The following is a 23,587-nucleotide window of genomic DNA, read 5'->3' on the forward strand; positions in this document are numbered from 1 at the left end:
GCCCCTTTGCGTGCGCGCGCGCTCTCTCTCTCTGTTTCCTGAACCCTATGAAACTGGAAGCCAAAATAATTCCTTCCCTTAAATTGCATCTGCCAGGTATTTGGTCACAGCCATGGGAAAGTTCACTAACACAATCACCCAAGAGAATCTATGCTTCTAAGCTCCTCCTTTCCCCACCAGTTGTGAGAAGCTCAAATGTTTGAGTTTGGCTACGGTGCCACAGGCAATCTTAGGTATGTGCTGAGAATACTGGAAAGAAGAACAATGATTTATTCTTTTTCTCTGTCACTCTACTTTGAATCTGTGTACAAAACCCCTTGAGATATGATCTGAAAATAGACACCGAGAGTCAGCAGTAGAGGGTCATGAATGGTGGCAAACTTCTGTACTCCCAACAATGCAAGAAGCATAAGTAGGAGAATCACAGTCCAGACCAGCCAGGGCATACACACAAGACTGTTTGAAAAACAACTAAAGCAAAATGGGAAGGGGACATGGCTCAAGTTGGTAATATTCCTGCCAAAGCAAGGTGCTGAGTTCAAAGCCCAGAATCACAAAAGAAAGACCTGAGAACAGAGTCAGAACAGTGAACAGTGGCCCTGCCTGTCTGGACTATGGAGATGAAAACTCCTGAGGGCACCCTCTTCTGCCTTCTTCCTACCCCAAGTGACTAAGTTGAGGGGGGTCACAGAACTCAAGAAAACACCACGGTTATGGCTTATTAGTTTATTATAAAAGATATTACAAAGGATATAGGTGAGAAGACACATAGGGTAAGCTAGGGAAGAAGGGGTACCGAGCTTCCATGCCCTCTGGATGCCTCACCCTCTAGGAACCTCCGCATGCTCACTTATCCAGAGGCTCTCTGAACTCTGTCCGTGCGGATTCTTACGGAGACATTGTTGCATAGGCATAATTGAAGTGTGGACAACTGTCTTGAAATGTGATTGCGGGGCTAAGGCTATACCTTAGTGGTACAGCATTTACCTAGCATGTGCAAGGCCCTGAGTTTGATCCCTGGCACTGCAAAAATAAATAGCATGCTCATTATTTTAGCAGTGCATGGTGGTGCAGGCCTGTAATCCCAGCATTAGGGAGGCAGCAGCAGGAGGGTCTTCAGTTCCAAACCAGCCTTGATTACATAGCAATACCCCGTTTTAAAAAATAAACTAAGTGATCCAGTGCTACTAGAAGGTGGGGAAAGCCAGCATGACCTGTCTTCTTCCAACTCCTTGGCTCCCCCACAGCATTGATCCCTCCATGCTATGGGGAGGCATTCCTCTGGAATGAAGAGGCTCTATGACCCACTATCAGAGGGAACTTCCTATGGCCAGTTTAAGACAGAAAGATGGGAGGAGACTGGAGTCATCATGGACCTCCTGGCAGGTGAGAAATTCTAGTCTCTACAGCCTGCCTTGGGAAGGGAGTTATGAGCCAGGAACTGTAGACAAACACCAAAAATAGATATATCATAGTAGCACACTTACAATTGGAAAAAGGTTAAGTCAGAGAATTTCTTTTGACTGTCTTCTAGACAGAAAGGCAAGTTAGAGTAATAATTCTGGCTTTTATGGCTAGCTTTGGGAAAAAGGGGCTCTCATTTCTATGACCTGTCCTGTGGAACAGGAATTCTAGTCCCTGTGACTTGCTTCAAGGGAGAGAGAGGGGCAAGGGACAGGAAGGCAGGTTTTGCATCTACTTCTGAGGCATGCCAAAGCACTGCGGATGCCATACTTTGAGGTTTTATTTTCTGAGCCCCAGCAAAGACATCATTACAGTTTTGTGGTGGTCCTCCTCTTGAACCCAGCCAGCCAGAACCTTGCAGGAAGCAGTGGTGGCCTGGACTTTAGACTTGAGCTGGAGTCTGGAAGTGTGTAAACAGGGCAGGCAGAGGCTGGAGATCAGCAGGTCAGACAAGTAGGTGGGAGCAAATAAGAAACCAGTCTGGGCATTACAGAGTTGTCAAAAGGGTGCATTTGGCTTAGGTTCTACAGCCAGGCCTCAGGACAACAAACTCATAAAGATGGATTAAGCAGTTTCAGTATTGATCTGTTCTTAGAACACAGACACCTAATCAAACTGCTAATCAGGAAGTGACCAGGCAAAGACAGAATCCTGGACAAAGGAGCCTTCAGCTGGACCCTGTGATATATCCTCGGCTTAGAGGGATCATGAAGGATCTTTGTGAATGACACTCCAGCGGGCTCCGAGAACGACGTCTCCCTCTTTCTTGGCCTGGGGTTGGAATTTTTATTCTCTGTGATCCCTTTGGACAAACTCCAGAGCTTTTTATTGACTTTATAACTTCCTTTGCTGCACAGCTGTGCAACATCTGGATGATTTCTCTGACCTATGAAAAATAGGACATTGATTTTTCACTTTTTTGTTTTGGCAGTACTGGGATTTGAACTTAGGGCTTCATGGTTGCTAGGCAAGAGCTCTACCACTTGAACCATGCCCTCAGCCCTTTCTGTTTTAGGGACTTTTCAGACAGGATCTCATATTTTTTGCCTGGTAAACCTGGATTGTGATCTTCTTGCTCCCAAGTAGCTGAGATTATAGGTGTGAGTCATCACACCTAGTTTTTCCTTTTTTTTTTTTTTAATTTTTTTTGAGGCAGGGTCTCCCTCCATAGCACAGGCTGGCCTCAAACTCAAGATCTTTCTGCCTCAGCTCTCAAGTGCTGGGACTGCAGACGTGCACCATGACTCCCAGCTTGATTTTTACTTTTAAAGATCCTTTAAAAGATATGGCTGCCTACCTGATTTCATCCCCTATTGATAGATTTCTTTTTTCTAAGAAAAAGAAGTTTTTTGTTTGTTTGTTTGTTTTGGTGGCACTGGGGTTTGAACTCAGGGCTTCACACTTGCAAAGCAGGCGCTCTACCACCTGATCCCCATCCCCAAACCATTTTTCCATTTATTTTGGAGATGGAGTCTCATGAACTATTTTCCCAGGTTATCCCTGAGCCATGATCCTCCTGATCTCAGCCTCCCAAGTAGCAGGGATTACAGGCATGAGCCACTGTACCTCAGTACTATTTTGATGGGTTTCTGATGCCTTAAACAGACTTGCATCCTGACATTTGCAAGGATGAAAGGAGATAATGCATGTGACAGTCTGTTGTAAACTAAAGTTGCCACACCAATGTTACTTCCTTGCTCACCTCTTATTCATCCCAGGCAGGCATGCCATTTACACTGTGGAAACTGGGAGAAATCAACAAATATTCTCAGACCAACTATCTGGATTTGGTTTCTCAGAAAACTAAGGAAGTCATTTGGAAGCAGCTATGTAATTTGTGGGGCCTATTGTAAAAACTATCAAGAATTTAAAGACAGCGGTGTCAGTGTGTTAACCAACCATGAGGCCTTGTGCAACCGCCCACATGGCACACATAGAGCTGACCCTGTGTCAATACAGTCAGAGCAATGAGGGAGGCCTGCAAAGCACTCAGCTTCTGACTCTACCTTTGCCCCAAGTGGGTCAAACATACCAAAAGTGGTAATTTTGAGAAGTGCCGTTAAGAGTTACAAAACGTGAGTATAAGGAAAACACTGAAAACGCTGGCTTGATGTGACAGAGGAAGAATTTCTTTTCAAGTCCAGAATATCCTCACCTCTACTACTCTGGCTCCATGTGACACCGACCAAGTCCTCTGAGATAATAATAGACGTGGCTGTGCTGTGTGTTACTTGCACAACTGAGCTGTAACTTTTACTGTTGCCATTTTGTAAGGCCCTAGATTCTTTTTTTTTTAATAAAAGTCATTAATTTTATTAACTCTTTTATTTATTTATTTGGCCAGTACTGGGATTTGAACTCAAGGCCTCACACTTGCTAGGCAAATGCTTTACCACTTGAGCCATTCCACCAGCCCCTAGATTCTTTTAGAGGGACACACACACACACACACACACACACACACACACACACACACACACTAACACTGGGCCACACCTACCTGCAGTCCTGTATTCTTTTTAAGGCATTATATTGTCCCAAATAACTTTTGTATTATTTTTCTGGGTTTCACTCCCTTTGTCCTAAAAAATAAAACCAAGAAATGAACCAGCCTGTCAATTGATTAACTTCACATGTAACCTGTTTAGAAGTTTTTGCATGCTTTGAAGGGCAGGGAGCAGGGGAATGACTAGTCATTCACCCGGCCTGACTCCTTGGGATTGTGACATCAGAGCCTTGTTTACACAGCGGAAGGGCTGAGAATGTTGGGATGGACAAAGACAATGTAAATGATTCAGGAGGACACACACTTCCCCTCCAGCTCTTCCCCCTTCCCCCCCACAACACACACTGACACTGGCTGGTCAGCTGTCCTAAGCAACAAATAGAGAAAGAAAGAAAAAAAATCAGAAGGTTCTTCCCTGTCATACAGAGCCATTTCTCATTCCTTCACTGGAATTTTTTTTCCAATAAACTGTGAAATAGACAGCAGAGGCTGTGTGCAAGAGCAAATCCATCTTTCCTCAAAGGCAGACTTTTGAAAGCCTGCGGCATTTCTAGACATCTGTTCTTTCCCCGGCATCTCCAAAGCACTAGAAAAGATGACTGGCCATGATCCTCTCTTACTGCATCTGGCAGAGGGAAGAGAGCTCATGATTCCATTCCACAGAAATACACTCAACATATTTCCTCGAGGTCTCAGGAGATGAGGTGCCACACGGGGGTGACAGAGATAAAGGAATGTAATTGGAATTTCCCAGGAGGCTGTGTGTCCCTCAAGATCAGGGGCGCCTTGTATCCCCTCTGTAACCCCAGCACACAGCACAGCGCACACAACAGCTGCTCCATTGATATGTGTGGAGCATTTGCTCACAGAAGTCACTGTTTTGAGCTGAACCTACCTGGCCTCCCTGCAAATGATCTAGAGAAGAATTTGCTGTGCCTTTAAAGTTTCAATGCTATCTTCTGCCATGGGAAGAAAGAACACCACGACAAAAACAATCACTAGATTTGTTGAGTGCATGGTGTTTTTCAGGTAGCATTTGATGCACTTAGCATGGATTAGCTTGTTTAATCTTTTTAATCACCCTAACAACCCATGGGGAAGGCACTGTTGTTACCCTGTTTCATAAATACGACATTAAGTCACAGGAAGAAAATAACTTGCTCAGGTTTGCACAGAATCTATCTAGCCCCGGAGGTCTTATTTCTAAATCTTCCATATTGTAGGTGGCTAATTCCTCTGACCAAGCACAGGATTGCAAATTAAAACAGAGACTTTCAAACTTTCACTGCATTCACAATGAGAAATAAAATTTATACCAACCCCAATATAAAAACCTAAAGCGAGAGTTTCAGGAAACAATGGTTATCCATGCTACATTTTTCCATCATGTTCTAATTTATTATTTGCTTAAAGTCAATTGTAATGCACTACCTTTTCACAGCGCATAGTTTGAAAAATCTTGAGTTTAGGAAAAGAGCCCAACCCTACCTGGCTAAATTTTCTGTAATCGCTAGCAAAAGTGGATTCTTTAAATTGTCCCCTCTGGGGGAATTCAGTAGAAAAACCTGTAGTGTGCGCCATATCTCCGTTAGTAGACTGGTTCCAAGAGGTCCTTCAGACCATGGGCTGCTGGAAATCTTTCCTCCTCCTCTCTTCTAGGTCGCTTCACTGCTCTAGGCTGCCATCTTTGGATGGTCTCTCTCAGGTATGGCTCTGGTTCATGGGAAGCATGCACCTTTGCTCACTCCCGCCCCCCTTCCATCTTTCTGCTCTGTTATCTAAGACTGATCTAGACACAACTTAATACAAACATTATGCCTCACCTCTCGACCAAGGCAGACATAGGTGCTCTGATTCTCCCACACTTGAAGGAGGTACAAACAGAGCACACTGCAATCTCTCTCCAAAGGAATTCTTCCTCTCTCTTCTCTCCACTCCCTTAGAAGAAGGAGGTGGGTGACAGGCAGATAGGATTTCATGATGTCTTAGCATGATCTGGATTTTCTGAGATTTTGCCCGCAGCAGGCTCTTCCAGAATGATGGAGAAGAACTCTATTTTCACGTCATCTTACAGATGGCTGAGCTGTGGTTGGAAGGAATGGAAGAGCCCGAGCGAAGGCTGGGACTCTGGATGGCCCATCAGAGTTGGGGGATTACTAGGGTTCAGGAGCCTGCTGGGGACAGCCCATGTATAATTGCATTCTATAGGAAGTTCTAGAGGGATACTGGAGTCAGTGAACTTGGACACTCTCCTGACAATGGCTGACCATTCTGGTGCGGTTTGTGAATTGGATCCTTGGCACTTCTCAACTCCTCTGGACTCTGAGGCTTTGTTCCCGACCCTGAGGTGTCAGGTTGATTAAGATTTATATGCAAACTTTCTGCCTTTCATCATCCTCTGCTGAAAGCTGTTTTTTGTTTTGTTTTTTAGGGTTAAGGGACAAAACCATTTTTTATTTAAATCTTAAAGACAAGATGACTCCCATCCTCCTTTGGGTTACATAAGCATTGATTAATAATAGTTAATGTAGCAGGACTTGATGGTACACATCTGTAATCCCAGCACTCAAGGGGCAGAGTCAGGAAGATCTGGACTTGAGACTAGGGTGGGCTACATAGTGTCCACAAGACTTAGTAAGAGCCTGTCTCAAAAAAAAAAAAAAAGGAGGGGGCCTGGGGCCAGTGGCTCACACCTGTAATCCTAGCTACACAGGAGGCAGAGATCAGGAGGATCATGGTTTGAAGACAACCTGGGCAAACAGTTTGTGAGACTCTAGCTAGGAAACACCCATTACAAAAAAAGGGCTGGTGGAGTGGCTCAAGGTGAAGGCCCTGAATTCAAATCCCAATACCAGAAAAGAAAATGGAGGGGGAGAGGGGATAAAGGAGAACAGTAAAGGGTGTGAATTCAACTATGATATATTGTAACTGTCACAGTGTTCAATACAAAAATGAAAAAAAAGGTTAACTTCATAGGGAGAAATTATTTCATTTTTAATGCAGCAGCTATTGTTTTGGTTTTTTTTTTTTTTTTTTTTTGGCAGTTCTGGAGTTTGAACTCAGGCTTCACACTCACTAAGCAGATTCTCTTCTACTTCAGCCACTCCGCCTACCATCAATGCAGCTATTTTTGTGTCTGTTTATAGCTTGTAAAACCAGTATTAGTAAATATCATTGTGAAATTATTACATTTTTTATTAAAGAGTTTCAATCTCTGTAGGAGAAAAAGTTAAACATTGTGGACTGTATTCAGGGATGCGACAATGGGCATGGAAGGAGTCACCTGTGGCTGGCACATTGCTGGTACACCCCTCAGCAAGTGAAAATTGCTATCCTAGTGCAGAAGAGGAAATGATTAGTGACTCCTAACTCTTCCTCATTTCAGGACCCTTGAAAATCTTACTACAACTGTGCATCTTCTATACAATTAAAAATTGAAAGTTTAAAAGTTGTAAATATTCACTTAAATGAAGACTTCTTCATAGTGACTTTTGCAAAGTGCAAGGATGTTCAAATCTAGTTCTTTCCAAATACCCCAGATTCATTGATCACAATACCACATGTGTTTGTTACTTTTGCATGGCTGTGACCAAAATACCCAAAACAACTTAGGTGGGGAAAGAGTATTTATTGATTTATATAACGTCTGGCTATCTAGCCCTTGCTGGTCTTGGATTGGAAATCCTCTTGCTTAGACTCCCAAATGCTAGGGTTACAGGTGTGCCACCACACCTGGCTTATCTGTTAAAAGTTTGATTTTCAGCTTTGACTTATTTGATCCTAGTGCCTGAATCACTCCACCATGAGAGACAAGAGCCAAGGAAAAGGTGAATTGCCATGTCCTGCAAAAGCTGTAACTGGTGGGCTTGGTAATTACCTTTACTCACCACCCCCCACCCAGAGCTCTCAGGGTCCAAGTTCAGATGTACACAACTCCAGGGGTAAGCCTGATTCTCTTAAGATTGCTTCCCACCATAAACAGGCTCAAAACACCTAGGTTCTACATTCACTTCTGAAATTTACTACACAGTGTGATTTGGACTGAGTTTATTTCAGTTTCTTCTTCTGAAGTGTGGTAACAGTAACATCTACTTTGGTGTCTCAGACTGATTGTGAGAGACAATGAAGTGATAAATAAAGCACTCTGAAAGCTCAGGCATGAGAGGATAGCAGGTTCGAGGCCAGCTTGAGCTATCTGGAAAAAACATCTAAAAATTTGTCATTGGTCAGTAGATGGAGAGAGTATAGTGGCTCTCAGCAGTGAATCATGAGGATGTATTTTTTCCTGAGACAGGGTCTGGCAACCAGTTTGGGCCTTGAACTCACAATTCTCCTTCCTCAGCCTCCTGAATGCTGGGATTTCAGGTGTGTGCCACCATACCTGTCTCTAATGTTCAGTGCACATCTAGTTACCTAGCTGACTCTTAAAACATAAAGAACATGGTATCTTCAATATAGTTAGGCTGTTAGAGTAACAAAGATATTTCCTATTACTCATCCGATAGTAAAACTGTCTAAAAAGGAATGGAGAAAATAAACTTTCAAAAGGGATAGAGAAACTAAGCTTATATTGCTGTTCATTTTCTTGTTGCTTTCTTTGTTTTTATTTTTTGAAGCAAGTCTATGTAGTTTTTTCTTTTCTTTTTTTTTTTTTTTTGGTTAGTAATGGGGCTTGAACTCAGAGCCTTGCATTTGCTAGGCGATACCTTAGTCCTTTTTGCTTTAGTTATTTTTCAGACAGGGTCTTGTGCTTTTTGCCCAGGCTGGCCATGATCTGCAATCTTTCTACCTATGTGTAGCTGTTGTGGCAGTATAGTCAGAGGAGAAACCAAGCAACACTCGGAGGAGTGGAGAACTCAGATTTTAATTTTACGCTAGCGGGCCCAGACGTGTACCTGTGTCTGAGCCCCGAACAAAGGATTCACAGGATATTTAAAAGGCAGTGCAGGGTATCAGGTTACAAGGAATGTGCTCTCCCAGAAAGTAGGGCTAGTAGTGGGTTAGAGACCTAAGGTTTAGATAAGAACAGCAGGGGAGTCCTGCTTTGGAAAGTTTATTTACAAGTGGAGACAAAGGAAGGCAGGAATGGGTGCTTATCCCTGCATGGTGCCTTTCATCTCGGTCCCAAACTTTTGCATGGCTCTAATGAGCAATTCCTCACAGCTCTGTCCAAGGTTACAGCTTTTAATTGACAGTTTACCATGTTTTACAACCCTGTTTCAAGGCTATCCTCCTCTTCATAGCCACCATGGCTGACTTGTTTTAGAGATAGGGTCTTGCTGACTTTTTGTCATGACTGGATTCAAACTGTGATCCTCCTGTATTCACCTCCCAAGTAGCTAAAATTAACAGACATATGACACCATACTCAGCCTTGGCTTCCAACTCTTATTTTCATTTTTATTAGGATATATTCATGGTATAGGGGGTTCACTGTGATAATGCTGATTTGAACAATTGGTTAGATCACCCCCGCCACCTCCCCACAACTCCCTGCGCCACTTAAAGCAACTGCAAGGGGTTTCATCATTCTGTCTCATATATGTATATGAAGTCCATCAACCATATTCCCTTACCTTCCTCACCTCTATTTATCCTCCCCCTCCCATAAGTACCTCCCCACACACCCTACTTATTTTAGTCTTTTGTTATTAATCCCAATGTCCTTGCTGTTAGTATATTTTACTGTTTCATTCAATCTCCCATTATTCTCCCTTGTTTCTTCCCTCCCACCCTCCATTTTTCAATAGCTTTCAGTACATATCGTTATGTCCTCTACCTGCACAGATGCTATGTTTTATGATATTGTTGATGATCTATCATTCTCTTTCCTTTCCCTCCTTCCCTGAGTTCCACAGAGTAGTTCCACTGTTACAAACGTGTTCTATCTATACCTTTGTATATGATCACGTTTTTGTGTGTATGTTTATCTTTTGGATCTATATTCCACATATGAGAGAAAATATGTAGCCTCTCTCTTTCTGAACCTGACTTACTTCACTTAATATGATGTCCTCCAATTGCATCCATTTACCTTTAAATCACATGGTCTCGTTCTTCCTTACGGCTGAGTAAAACTCCACTGTATGTACGTACACATACATACAATACTCCATTGTATGTACATACTCTATATGTATGTATATACATATACCACATTTCCTTGATCCATTCATCAGTTGTGAGGTATCTGGGTTGTTTCCATAGCTTGGCTATTGTGGACAGTGCTGTGATAAACATCAGTGTGCGAGTATCTCTATTGTATCCTTACTTTTCCTTTGGTTATATGCCCAAGAGTAGTATCACTGGATCATATGGCAGTTCTATTTTTAGGTTTTTTGTTTTGATGGTCCTGGATCTCATACTTACTAGGCAAGCACTCTACCACTTGAACCACTCCACCAGCCCCTATTTTTAGCTTTTTAAGGCATCTCCATACTGCTTTCCATAATGGTTGTACTAATTTACATTCCCACCAACAGTGCATAAGGGTTCCTGTTTCATTGCATCCTCACCAATATTCGTTGTTGTGTTCTTCAAGATAGCCATTCTAACTGGAGATAGCCATTCTAACAGTGGTGATATGAAATTTTAGGGTTTTGATTTGCATTTTTTTTTATAGCTAGGGAAGTTGAACTCTTCTTCATATTTACTGGCCATTTGTACCTCTTACTTTGAAAATTCCCTATTCAATTCATGTACTCATGTCCTTATTGGGATGTTGATTCTTTGGAGGTTGAGTTTTTTGTTTCCTACAGACTCTGGACATTAGTCCTTTATTGTAGTAGCTGGCAAAGATTTTCTCCCATTCTGTGGGCAGTCTCTTCAATCTAGTGACTGTTTCTGCCTACTTTTTTTGGCAGTACTTTTTCTTGGCCTTACTCTTGCTAGGCACGCTACCAGCCCTCTAGTGATTGTTTCTTTTACTGTGTAGAAGCTTTTTAGATTGATGCAGTCCCATTTGCTCATTCTCCCTTAGTTGCTGAACCACTGGAATTCTATTTAGAAAGTAGTTTCCTATCTTGGCCTCCAACTCTTGATCTCTTGCCTCAAGCTCTTCAGTGTTGGGAGATGACAGGCATGCAACATCATGCTCGGCTGCCCTCTATTTTCTAAAATTTCGAAAACATACTCAAAGATGTCCACAAAGTACTGTAACAGGAGAACAGAACAAGTCAGCTGATCATACAGCCTAGTTTTGAAATATACTGGGAATGTTAGAATGTTATTATTAGGTCTTGTTGGCTTCAGGAGATTTGAAACTAAAACCACTTCCTTTGACAGAAATACTAGATGGACCTTTAATAAATCTGTAATACATTCAAATCTGAAAGCAAAATGACTCTGGGCAGCCCTAGAAAGTATTTTGAAGGCTCAGAAAGGCCTAAAGAGACCTTGATATGAACCTGAAATTCCCATGAGTGACTCAGTTAGGAGCAGGTGTTTGTTTACAGGGATTCAAATAGGGTTCACACCTAGAAATCCTCTCATGCCCTGGAGGCAGTGACTCTTCCAGGATTTGTGTGTCCTGCTTCCAGGAGGCTTGAGGTGCCACCTAATCTGTGTGTAAAATGAAACTTAATGTGAAAACAGGGAGAAGGATACTAGTGAACTCATCAATGCAGGCAGAAGTTAGCCACGGAGGCCTTCTTGTCCAATAAGGTCTTCTGTACAGTCCAAATATTCAAAAGTTTTTAAAAAGTGCTGTCTTAATTTAAACAGGCTGGGAAGGGCTTGAAAGAGAGGAACCGCACAAACTTATTTGCCCCTCACCTGAGGAACTTCCATGAGGCCTCAGAGCTCTTTGGAGCATTTAGAAGATCATGGTTCCCAAGGATTATAAAAATTAGTACTGAGCTTCCTGCAGCTCAAAATAAAAAGGAAAACACTATGGATTACATTTCTTTAGAGAAAAGGTTTTAATGTCAATCATATTTCAAGTAGTATGTTCAATACATTTTCAGGTAAAGTCCTCAAAATTAAAGCAATGAGCTAAATTATTAATTTGGAAAAGTGCAGTTTATTATTTCCCTGTGTTTCTAGACTTTGAAGACACTGTATTGTCTAACACAATGGTCACTAGCCACGGGTGGTTTAGAGTAATTATTGGCAGTGAAGTAATGCTCTATGGTGTGTATGTATTTTTCCATATTAGTAGTTGAGATCATTAAATTTAGAGACACTTTACATGAAAAGTTAAACAAAACCAGTACATATGAAACCTGTAAATATAATGTACTGCTTAAAAGCTAGTTCATTCTAATTGCTAAGAGAAAAGATTTGGCCTGGTGCTAGAGGCTCATCTGTAATCCTAGCTACTCAGGAGGATCTTGGTTTGAAGCCAGCCTAGGGCAAACAGTTCACAAGACCTTATCACAAAAAGAGCTGGTGGAGTGGTTTAAGGTGTAGGCCCTGAGTTCAAACCCTAGTACCAAAAACAAAAAACAAAAATCTGAAGAAGTGTTCTCACAACAGGTAAGAATGAGGTGAGGTGTTCAAGGGGCTGGGTATGACTCAGTGGTAGAGCACTTGCCTAGCATGCATGAGCACCTGGGATCCATAATTAGTACTGTAAAAAAAAAAAAAAAGAATATATAATACTAAAGGCTTAAAAAGAGTTCACCCTATGTTTCCCAACCTGTGCACCCTCCAAACACACAATTAGCTTTGTTCTTTTTTGGCAATGGTGATAGAACCCAGAGCCTCATGCATGCTAAGCACAAGCTCTAACCCTGAGTTACACATTCAGTCCTTTTTTTTTGAGATGGGATCTGTGTTGTCTAGATTGGTCTTGAATTCCTGGGCTCAAGTAATACTCCTGCTTCAGCCTTCTGAGTGCTGGGACTACAGGTGCATACCATTGTACCTAGCCTTGCCAATTTTTATATGACACTGCTATTTTACCATTTTTGCTGGTTATTTTTAAAAACTTTTTCTTGATTTTGTTAGTGTAAATTAATTGCACAAAAGGGTTTGTGATTTTACTTACATGCATATAATATACTTTGATCAAATTCACCCTCTACTTTCTTCTCTTTCTCCCCTTCCGCTCCCCAACTATTTTAACGTTCTTAATGGGTTTCATTACACCACTTTTATACATATAACATACTTTGATCATTCACCCCCCCACCCTCTCATTTCCCCCCTCCCAATGGCTCTCCCTTCAACCTGATACTCTTTTTATTTCTTTATACATATTAAAGTAATTTCAAATTTTGTATCTAGGAATCCCCACCTGCCACCTCTGAGGAGCTTATTCTCCAGTGCTTTTGTTTCCCAGCTCAATCTCTGAAGATGAGATTGATTCTCCTCTGTCAGCCTCAGATCCTTTTTCTAAGTATAGGTGAGCAGGAAAAGGCTAGCAATTTTACCAGGAAAGCAAAACTACCATCATAAATTCCAAGCAAACTTGTGCTTACACCTCTCTGATCATAATCTCATTACAGAAATACCCTCACTGCAAGTTGTTACGGCTTCTTAGGTGAAGATGAAAATTCTGGAGATAAATGTGGACAAAGTATTTGCAAGCAATAGACAAATGTGTTCCACATTACTGCGTGTGGAATTGACAGCACAAGTCATGAAGGTCAGAGATGTTTTGGAGCAGAAATTTTACAAGGGAGGCCTACTGACACTTTCTGGTTCTTTATCTCCAGAAAGTGGACTTTTGCAAGATGCTGGTAGTTCACACTTGTAATTCTAGCTATTTGGAAAGCTGAAATTGGGAGAATCAAGATTCAAGGCCATAGAAAAACAAGAACAAGCAAATCCCAAAACAAGCAGAAGGAGAGAAATAGTAATAATAAGGCCCAAAATTAATGAAATAGAAACAAAAAAACATACAAAGAATCAATGAAACAAATATCTGGTTTTTTGAAAAAATAAAAAAGATTGACAGACCCTTGGCAAACCTGACTAAAATGAGGAGAAAAAACCCACATCAGTAAAATCAAAAACTCAAAAGGGGAGATAACAACAAACACCACAGAAATCCAGGAAATCATCAGAGACTACTTTGAGAACCTATATTCTGATAAATCTGAAAATATTGAAGAAATGAACAAATTTCTAGATACTTATGACCATACAAAATTGAACTAAGGGGATATTAATCACTTGAATAGATCTATAACACAAAATGAAATTGAAGCAGCAAGAGTCTCCCAAAAAAGAGAAGTCCAGGATCTGATGGATTCTCTGCTGAATTCTATCAGACCTTTAAAGAAGAACTAATACCAACTCTCCTTAAACTGTTCCACGAAACAGAATGGGAAGGAACACTGCCTAACTCATTTTATGACGCCAGTATTATACTCATCCCAAAACCAGACAGACACCTCCAAAAAGGAGAACTACAGGCCAATCTCCTTAATGAACATCGATGCAAAAATCCTCAATAAAATAATGGCAAACCGAATCTAACAAAACATCAGAAGGATCATTCACCACAACTGAGTCGGCTTCATCTCAGGGATGCAGGGGTGGTTCAACATACGCAAATCAATAAATGTAATACAGTTCATTAATAGAAGCAAAGACAAAAACCACTTGATCATCTCAATAGATGCAGAAAAAGCCTTCGATAATATCCAACACCACTTCATGACAAAAGCTCTAAGAAAACTAGGAACAGAAGGAAAGTACCTCAACATTGTAAAGGCTATATATGGCAAACCTATAGCCAGCATCACACTTAATGGAGAAAAACTGAAACCGTTTCTCCTAAAATCAGGAATGAGACAAGGGTGCCCACTATTCCCACTCCTATTGAACACAGTACTGGAATTCCTAGCCAAAGCAATTAGGCAAGAAGAAGAAATAAAAGGAATACAAATAGGTAAAGAAACTGTCAAGGTATTCCTATTTGCAGATGACATGATCCTGTATCTTAAAGACCCAAAAACTCCTAGACACCATAAACAGCTACAGCAAGGTGGCAGGATACAAAATCAACTTACAAAAATCATTAGCTTTTCTATACACGAACAACAAACAAATTGAGAAAGAATATACGGAAACAATTCCATTTACAATAGCCTCAAAAAAAAAAAAATCAAATACCTAGGAGTAAACTTAACAAAGGATGTGAATGACCTCTACAAAGAGAACTACAAACCCGTGAAGAAAGAGATCGAGGAAGACTACAGAAGGTGGAAAGATCTCCCGTGCTCACAGACTGGTAGAATCAACATAGTAAAAGTGGCTAGAAACCAAAAGTAATCTACATGTTTAATGCCATTCCCATCCAAATCCCAATGACATTCATCACAGAAATTAAAAAATCTACCCTAAAGTTCATTTGGAAACATAAGAGACTGAGAATAGCCAAGGCAATACTCAGCAAAAAGAGCAATGCTGGAGGTATCACAATACCTGACTTCAAATTTTATTACAAAGCAATAGCAATAAAAACACCACAGTACTGGAACAGAATAGAGAACCCATATATGAATCCACACAGCTATGCCCACCTTATTTTTGACAAAGGCGCCAAAAACATACGATAGAGAAAAGAAAGCCTCTTCAACAAACGTTGCTGGGAAAAGTAGTTATCCATCTGCAAAAAACTGAAACTTGACCCATGTTTATCACCCTGTACTAGCATCAACTCAAAATGGATCAAGGACCTTAATATCAGACCCAAAACTCTGAAGTTAGTACAGGAAAGAGCAGGAAATACTCTGGAAGTAATAGGTATAGGCAAGGACTTCCTCAAAAGAACTCCAGTAGCTCAGCAACTAAGAGAAAGGATGGACAAATGGGATTTCATAAAATTAAAAAAGCTTCTGCACAACAAAAGAAATGGTCTCTAAACTGAAGAGACCACCCACAGAATGGGAGAAAACATTTGCCAGCTATACATCTGACAAAGGACTGATAACCAGAATATACAGGGAACTTAAAAAACTAAATTCTCCCAAAATCAACGAACCAACAAAGAAATGGGCAGCTACACTAAACAGAACTTTCTCAAAAGAAGAAATTCAAATGGCCAAAAAACACATAAAAAAATGCTCACCATCTCTAGCCATAAAAGAAATGCAAATCAAAACCACACTAAGATTCCACCTCACCCGTTAGAATACCTATCATCCAAAACACCACCACCAACAAATGTTGGCCAGGATGTGGGGAAAAAGGAACCCTTGTACACTGCTGGTGGGAATGCAAGCTGGTGCAACTGCCTTGAAAAAAAAAAAATGGAGGCTTCTTAAAAATCTAAATATAGATCTGCTATATGATCCAGCAATCCTACTCCTGGGGATATACCCGAAGGAATGTGATTCAGAGGAATTAGTCCAGAGAAACCTGCACACCCATGTTTATTGCAGTGCTAGTCACAATAGCCAAGTTATAGAAACAGCCAAGATGCCTCACTACTGACGAATGGATTAAGAAAATGTGGTATCTATACACAATGGAATTTTATGCAGCCATGAAGAAGAACGAAATGTTATCATTCGCTGGTAAATGGATGGAATTGGAGAACATCATTCTGAGTGAGGTTAGCCTGGCTCAAAAGACCAAAAATCGTATGTTCTCCCTCATATGTGGACATTAGATCAAGGGCAAACACAACAAGGGGATTGGACTATGAGCACATGATAAAAGCGAGAGCACACAAGGGAGGGGTAAGGATAGGTAAGACACCTAAAAAACTAGCTAGCATTTGTTGCCCTTAATGCAGAGAAACTAAAGCAGATACCTTAAAGCAACTGAGGCCAATAGGAAAAGGAGACCAGGAACTAGAGAAAAGGTTAGATTAAAAAGAATTAACCTAGAAGGTAACACCCACGCACAGGAAATCAATGTGAGTCAATGCCCTGTATAGCTATCCTTATCTCAACCAGCAAAACCCCTTGTTCCTTCCTATTATTGCTTATACTCTCTCTACAACAAAATTAGAGATAAGGGCAAAATAGTTTCTGCTGGGTATTGAGGGGGGGAGCGGGAGGGGGTGGAGTGGGTGGTAAGGGAGGGGGTGGGGGCAGGGGGGAGAAATAAACCAAGCCTTGTATGCACATATGAATAATAAAAGAAAAATGAAAAAAAAAAAAAAAAGAAAATGTGGTACATATACACAATGGAGTTTTACTCAGCCACAAAGAATGAAATCTTATCATTAGCAAGTAAATGGATGGAACTGGAGAACATCATTCTGAGTGAGGTTAGCCAGGCTCAGAAGACCAAAAATCATATGTTCTCCCTCCTATGGAGACATTAGATCTAGGGCAAATACAGCAATGTGGTTGGACTTTGGTTACACGCTAAGGGGAGAGCACATACGGGAGGTATGGGCATAGGTAGGAAACCCAAAACAAAAGTGTTTGATGTCCTCACTGCAGAGGAACTAATAATAAGCGGCAGAGGTCAATATGGGAAGAGGATCAGGAACTAGTGAAAAGGTCAGGTAGGGATGAATCAACTTGGGTTGTAACACCTTTGTACACGGAAGCAATGCTAGGAATCTCTCTGTATAGTTATCCTTATCTCAACTAGCAAAAACGCTTTGTCTTTCTTATTATTGCTTATGTCTTCTCTTCAACAAAATTGGAGAAAAGGGCAAAACAGGTTCTGCCTGGAAGCGAGGGGGGGTAGGGAGGAGAAGGAGGGGGCAGGGGGGAGAAATGGCCCAAACAATGTATGCACATATGAATAAATGAATAAATTAAAAAATAAAAATGAAAAAAACAGATTCAAGACCAGCCTGAGCAAATAGTTCTCAAGACTGCATCTCCAAAATGACCAAAAAAAAAAAAGAACCCAAAGGACTTTTGAGTATTGATGCCCTACATACTCTTCAATAAACGTCAAGCACTGTCCAGGGCTCCTGAAAGCAAGGCCCTTGGTTGCAGCCCCACTGCTTACAGGCTCTCTATAGTTGCTCCCTGCACTAGCTACTCAGGACCTTTAAAACATCTTAAGTAACAATCAGTCAACAAGCTAGAAGCTTCAACAGCTACAGTAAAAGAAAAAAAAAAAAAAAAAAGGATTCAAGCTGATGCAGAAAAAGAAAAACCATCATGTGGTTTTTTCAACCAGGGCCTGAAAACATTCGGACAAATCAAAATGGTACTACTATAATTCCACATAATACATAAATACCTATAAACACCTAAAACTTTTGAAAACATAGACAATTAACCCCTAAACAACACACTGATTTTCAAAAGCAATGGCTATTTAACAAAATGTAAGGTGACAGTAAGTTATCAAAGATCTCCACACACAAAGAAAACATAATTAGCAGCAAGCTGTTCAGATCAAACACCAATCTGATTTACACTATCCATATTTTTATTTCACTTCATAAAGCCACCGATAATTGAAGCTTCTTTCAAATATGGAGTTTAAACACTAAAATTACATTTTCAGGGCTAGGAATATAAACTGCTCAGTGGCAGAGTACTTGCTTAGCATTCACAAGGCTCTGGGTTTCATTCTTAACACCACAAAAGAAATTACACACGCAAATATATATGTAGATATATATGAATATATTATGTGTGTACATATTCACGTATTTCAAAAAATATTTTATGAAGAAATAAAAAAGCCAAACTGCATTTGTCATAAAATCATACATCAAAAAGTAAAACACAATTCAAACTTATCCATACACCACCTTCTACAATAGCTTTAATGTTTTCTATATACTTCATAAGCACTTATTACAATTACAATTCATTTATGCTGACTAGGAAAGACAATTTGTAGTGAGTAAACTTTGAAATCGTCTTCTACATACTTCAGCCAACATCCTCTCACCACCTCCTCACCACCAACTCTGCTGTTAAAATGAACAATGACACAGAGCAATCTAATTTCCTAAACATACAAAATTTCACATTTCTGTCAACATAAACAAAAGGACTCAAGTGGCCAGAAGTTAGGAGGAATAATGTCAAGTATGAAGGCGAATGAACTTTTTTTATAGGTTTCCCTCCTGCTACAAGTGCTCTTCAGACCACTGTTACATTGTGTGGACACAGCCACAGCAGCTTGGATTTGCTCTGGAGTATGTAAGCACATTAAAATAATCTTTCAGATGAGTGAATGATAGGGAACAAAAACAGATTTAGTGTGCATCTTGGTATGTCTGACTTGGGCAACTAATGTGTTAAACCAAAAAGCACAATTTTCTGTGGAAAAAGAAAAAAACTATTTCATGGCTATTAAGTAATTTTCTCAGGGGGAAAACCAAGCATTTTGTGTACTTTAAGAAACTGGTACATACAAATGAACAGCTAGTGTTCCTTTAAACCAGAATAAGCCTAAAGATGAAGTTTGTTGTTTTGTTTTTCCTAAAACTGCAAGGCAGGTCAGTGCTTAATCACTGTTCATGTAGTGAAGGAATGGAACGGTACTGACAAATCCAATCTCTTATGTGTGCAGTTGTAAGGCATTCCAAATGAGAAAAACTGACACTGAAAATCATTTAAAGGAAAAAAAGAACCAAAGTCAAGTAAAATGTTGAAGAACAAAACACCTTCTCTTACAGAAGAAGAGTGAGTGCTGGGGGTATAGTTCAAATGGCAGAGGCCCTGGGTTCAGTCCCCAGTACCAAAAAAAAAAAAAAAATACTATGCAACACAAAAAACAAGATGTACAGAATCAAAAGACGCTCAATTTCCTTTTATGAAAAAAAGATAGGCAAAGGGAATCTAGGCCAATTAGAATTGAGACAGCTCTTACAGGAGCATGGAGGCAGTACAATGAGTTGATGTCATAAGGGAAATGAGTAAAACAAAATTCACAAGTCTTCAGGTGTGTAATAATCTATTAATGCACAAAATATCAAAAATACAGCCTATATTTTCCTCCTTAGGTACAAAATAAATGATCACACTTATGTTTAATGCATTTACTTTTAAGGCCCTCTCTGTTTAACAGCATGAGCTATACATGCTGGCCTTTTACAGTGACAATTAGAATTCTCATCTGAAATTAATGACTTGCTTTTCTACCCACTTACGTACATTCCAGTTCCACTGTAAGACAGTATCTTTCTAGTGGTTCATTTTAATCAACATATTACATGAAAAAGAATCTTGATTTTTAATTGAATCTTTTTAGTACTATGGCATGATGGGTTAACGTTTAACAGCTGAAGCATAATAAGGTAACTACATTGTATTGTTTACACTAATTCACAGCTGTAAGAAAAGGTTTGACTTTTAAATACAACCAAGATGACACAACATAGTTATGAACAGTGAAATACTACAAAACAGTGAATGCACAGTAAGGTCATTTTTCATCAGTGGCCATTCATAATTTTGCCCTTAGAAACCTGGAAGAAATTGTCATCTCTGAGTTTCAAATGTTCTGGTAAATCTAGTCGCTTTTTAGCTTCTTCGATATCACCATGAATTGCTGAAATAAGGGACTCTGCAGAGAGAATATACCAGATAAGGACAATGAGAAACTACTAGTGTACTTCTTACTATTCCTCTGCTCAGTCTCTCCTGAAAGCTCACAGGCCAGCCATCTCTGGCAAAGGGTAGGTGCTCAATAAATGTTCAGGTGTCCCTTTTAACAAAAAGTAAAAGTCAATGGTACCTGAAATATGTCCCTAATCTTGCAATTTCTTACAGAAAAGCACAGGCATAAATATACACTGAAAATACTACACGGAAGAAACAAAATAGTCACCACATCTGTTCTCTTTGAAAAAAACATTACAATAAAGTCTAAACTGCCTCACTGTACTAACAGATCCATGACAACATTTGAAACAAATGCTCACTGATTACTGAGTGTCCTTCCACTGATGCAGGAAGGCAGCCCTCCCCACACACTGGCACCAGCTCTTGGAGCCTCAGTCTGCAGAAATGTGAGCTAAGTAAACATTGTTCTTTATAAACTGCCCAGTCTACTACTCAGCCATAGCAACAGAAAACAGACTAAGAGCAATTTGGAGCAAATTGCCTAACCTCTCTTCGTCAATTTCCTCACCTATGAAATGGGCAAAATAATTCTTCATATGGTTGTTGTGGGAGATAAAAGAATTAACTCACATAGGAAGCTTAAAGTAGGTGTCTGGAGCATATTAAATGCTCGAATACATATCCCACCACCAGTATTACTACTGGTAGTAATAACAGTAGTAGAAGGCCAACATAAAAACTTACCTAAAGAATCAAAGTTCTTTTCAGGCCTGAGGTAGCCAACAATGGCTACATTGAGAATTTCTCCATAGAAGTCCTCTTTGAAGGTATGCATGATATGAGTTTCCTAAAGACAAATGTTAAAAAAAAAGGATTACATTTAGATCACAGTAAATTTGAAATGTATCTTTCATGTTAATAGTGGGTTAATTTAAGTGAAATAATTGATCCTCATTAAAATTTTAAGGACAACTGGACGCCGGTGGCTCATACCTATAATCTTAGCTACTTCAGAGGCTGAGATGGGAAAGATCAAGGTTCAAGGCCAGGCTGGGAAAATATTCTAGAGACCCCCATCTCCAAAATCACCATAGCAAAATGGACTAGAGGTGTGGTTCAAGCAGTAGAGCGCCTGCTTTGGAAGTACGAAGCTCTCAGTTCAAACCACAGTCCTACCGAAAAAATTGTAAGGACTTATACTTTCACCATTCCTGCTCTTATCCCGACCTTACACCTAAACCTAACTAAGTGAGGTAGTAGATATCTTATATCACAAATCTGGTATAATTCACATGATTCACTGCTTAAAATGGTACAGGGGGTAGAAGATACCAGTTCAGATACATCATCTATATATATATATATATATATATATATATCTTTTTTTTTTTTTAAATTTTGGTGGTACTAGGGTTTGAACTCAGGGCCCATGCTTGCTAGGCAGGTGCACTATCGCTTGAGCCACTCCATCAGCCCCAGATATATCATCTATGTTTTAATAGATTCCCCTAAAGAACAAATCTAAGATCAAAAGGCAGGAAGAGCTAGATGTGGTAGCACATGCCTATAATCCCAGAACTCAAGAGTTGAAGGAAGGAAGATCCAAAGTTTAAGGCCAGCCTGGGCTACAGAGTAAGACTGTCTCAAAACAAAAAAAAAAAAAAAGAGGGGAGCTGGTGGGGAGGTAGACCAATTAAGAGACAAATACAGAAATGAGACAGCTGAGGCTAGACTACGGTGATAGTATTGCAGATTGGGAATTTTAAGTAAAACTATTTAGAAACCATTTACCTTGAGGTGTATTTTGAAGTACGTCACTTGAGAAAACCTAACCAAGAAATCATCCTTAAAACTGACGTATCTATCACAAACTTCTAACATTATAGCTAAATCAAGAGTAAAAAAGCAGTAGAAAAGCAGTAGATATTAAGAACAAATTATGAATGATCTATTAAAAAATATATCAAATCTGAAGCCAAGTGAGGTGGCTTGAGCCTACAATCCTAGCTACTTGGAGGCAGATCCGGGACCATGGTTCAAGGCCAACCTAGGAAAAAAGTTTGAGATACACCGCCCCCCATCTCAACCATTGCCTGGGCATGGTGGTGAGCACCTGTTATCCCATTTACACAGGGAAGCACAAATAGGATAGTGGTCCAGGCTACCCAAGACACAAAGTGAGACACTATCTCAAAAATAAGTGAAACACAGGTAAAGCTGGTGGACTGGCTGAAGTGGTAGAGAGCCTAGCAAGCACATGGCCCACAGTTCAACCTACAGTTCCACTAAAAATAATAAATAAATCAAACACGAGATGTTTATTCGTTCTTACCTAACATAGTAAACCATGTACTACAATATGAATCAGGCCAAAAAAGGAAAGGAAACATCTTGAGAGTTTTAGATTAAGGCAAGTTTTATTTTCTCTCTTAAAATAACCCAGTCTTTCTTAATCTTTTTCTTGGGGGGAGGGTAATTTTTTGGGTTTTTTTCCTCCCCCTTCAGTGCTGGTGATTGAGTCCAGGGCTTACTACTAAGTTACACATCCCAGCCTTTTCTTTTTTTTCAGATAGGGTCTCACTATACAGCCTGGGCTAGCCTCAAACTGAAGATGCTCCCGCTTCCACCTCCTGAGTGTTGGAATTACAAGCCTGTAGCTAGTCATGATCTTGTGAGGTCATTAAAATGAGAATGATGGAGATGCAGGCATGGTTGTACTGTTCTTCCCTGTTTTCTCTATGTAGAGGGAAGTCTCTTTGCACATATAATTTCTTTTATACCCAAACTCCAACAGATACCCTTAAAGATAAGAGCAACAGAAATAAATTCCTTTAATGATTTTCTTACTATCTTTTGTCTATCTCCTTCAAACATGGGGGAAAAGGAATTGTTAGCTGAAAGATTCATGGTACTTACAAGGTGTAATGAGTTAAAAAATCGTATCTAAACTCATCTACTCTCTAAAACAACCTAGATTCGATGCATCCTTATCAAAATCCTAGTGGTTTTTAAATGGCAGAAACTGACAAGCTAGTCTAAGTTTTATATAGAAAGGCCAAAATTAGCCAAGAAAATCTTGAAAACAAAACTGGAAAACTTATATAACCAGACACCACGACCTATAACAAAGCTTTGGAAATTAATATCCCATGATATTCTCAAGGATAGACAAGCAGATACAATGTGGATGAATTTATTGAATTCTCACACATATAAAGTCACT

The 23,587-nt window shown here is 40.0% G+C and overlaps 1 protein-coding gene across 3 annotated transcripts in view; it reads right to left on the bottom strand.

Moving 5' to 3' along the window:
- Window positions 1-23,587, bottom strand: part of Rfk (riboflavin kinase) — a 101,646-nt gene that overhangs the window by 73,718 nt on the left and 4,341 nt on the right. Inside the window, exons 3-4 of one of the 3 annotated variants that reach the window (XM_020174639.2) lie at window positions 21,109-21,211; window positions 18,251-20,365 (exon numbers count right to left, since the gene is read on the bottom strand). In XM_020174639.2, coding sequence (XP_020030228.1) covers window positions 20,235-20,365; window positions 21,109-21,211 — 234 coding nt within the window. In that variant the 3' untranslated portion in view covers window positions 18,251-20,234. Of the gene's footprint in view, window positions 1-18,250; window positions 20,366-20,386; window positions 20,507-21,108; window positions 21,212-23,587 lie in introns of those variants that run through there. The other 2 variants (XM_074052081.1, XM_074052080.1) reach the window with 2 other exon arrangements.

Source organism: Castor canadensis, chromosome 13 (assembly GCF_047511655.1).
Source record: "Castor canadensis chromosome 13, mCasCan1.hap1v2, whole genome shotgun sequence".
NCBI classification, from domain to species: Eukaryota; Metazoa; Chordata; class Mammalia; order Rodentia; family Castoridae; genus Castor; species Castor canadensis.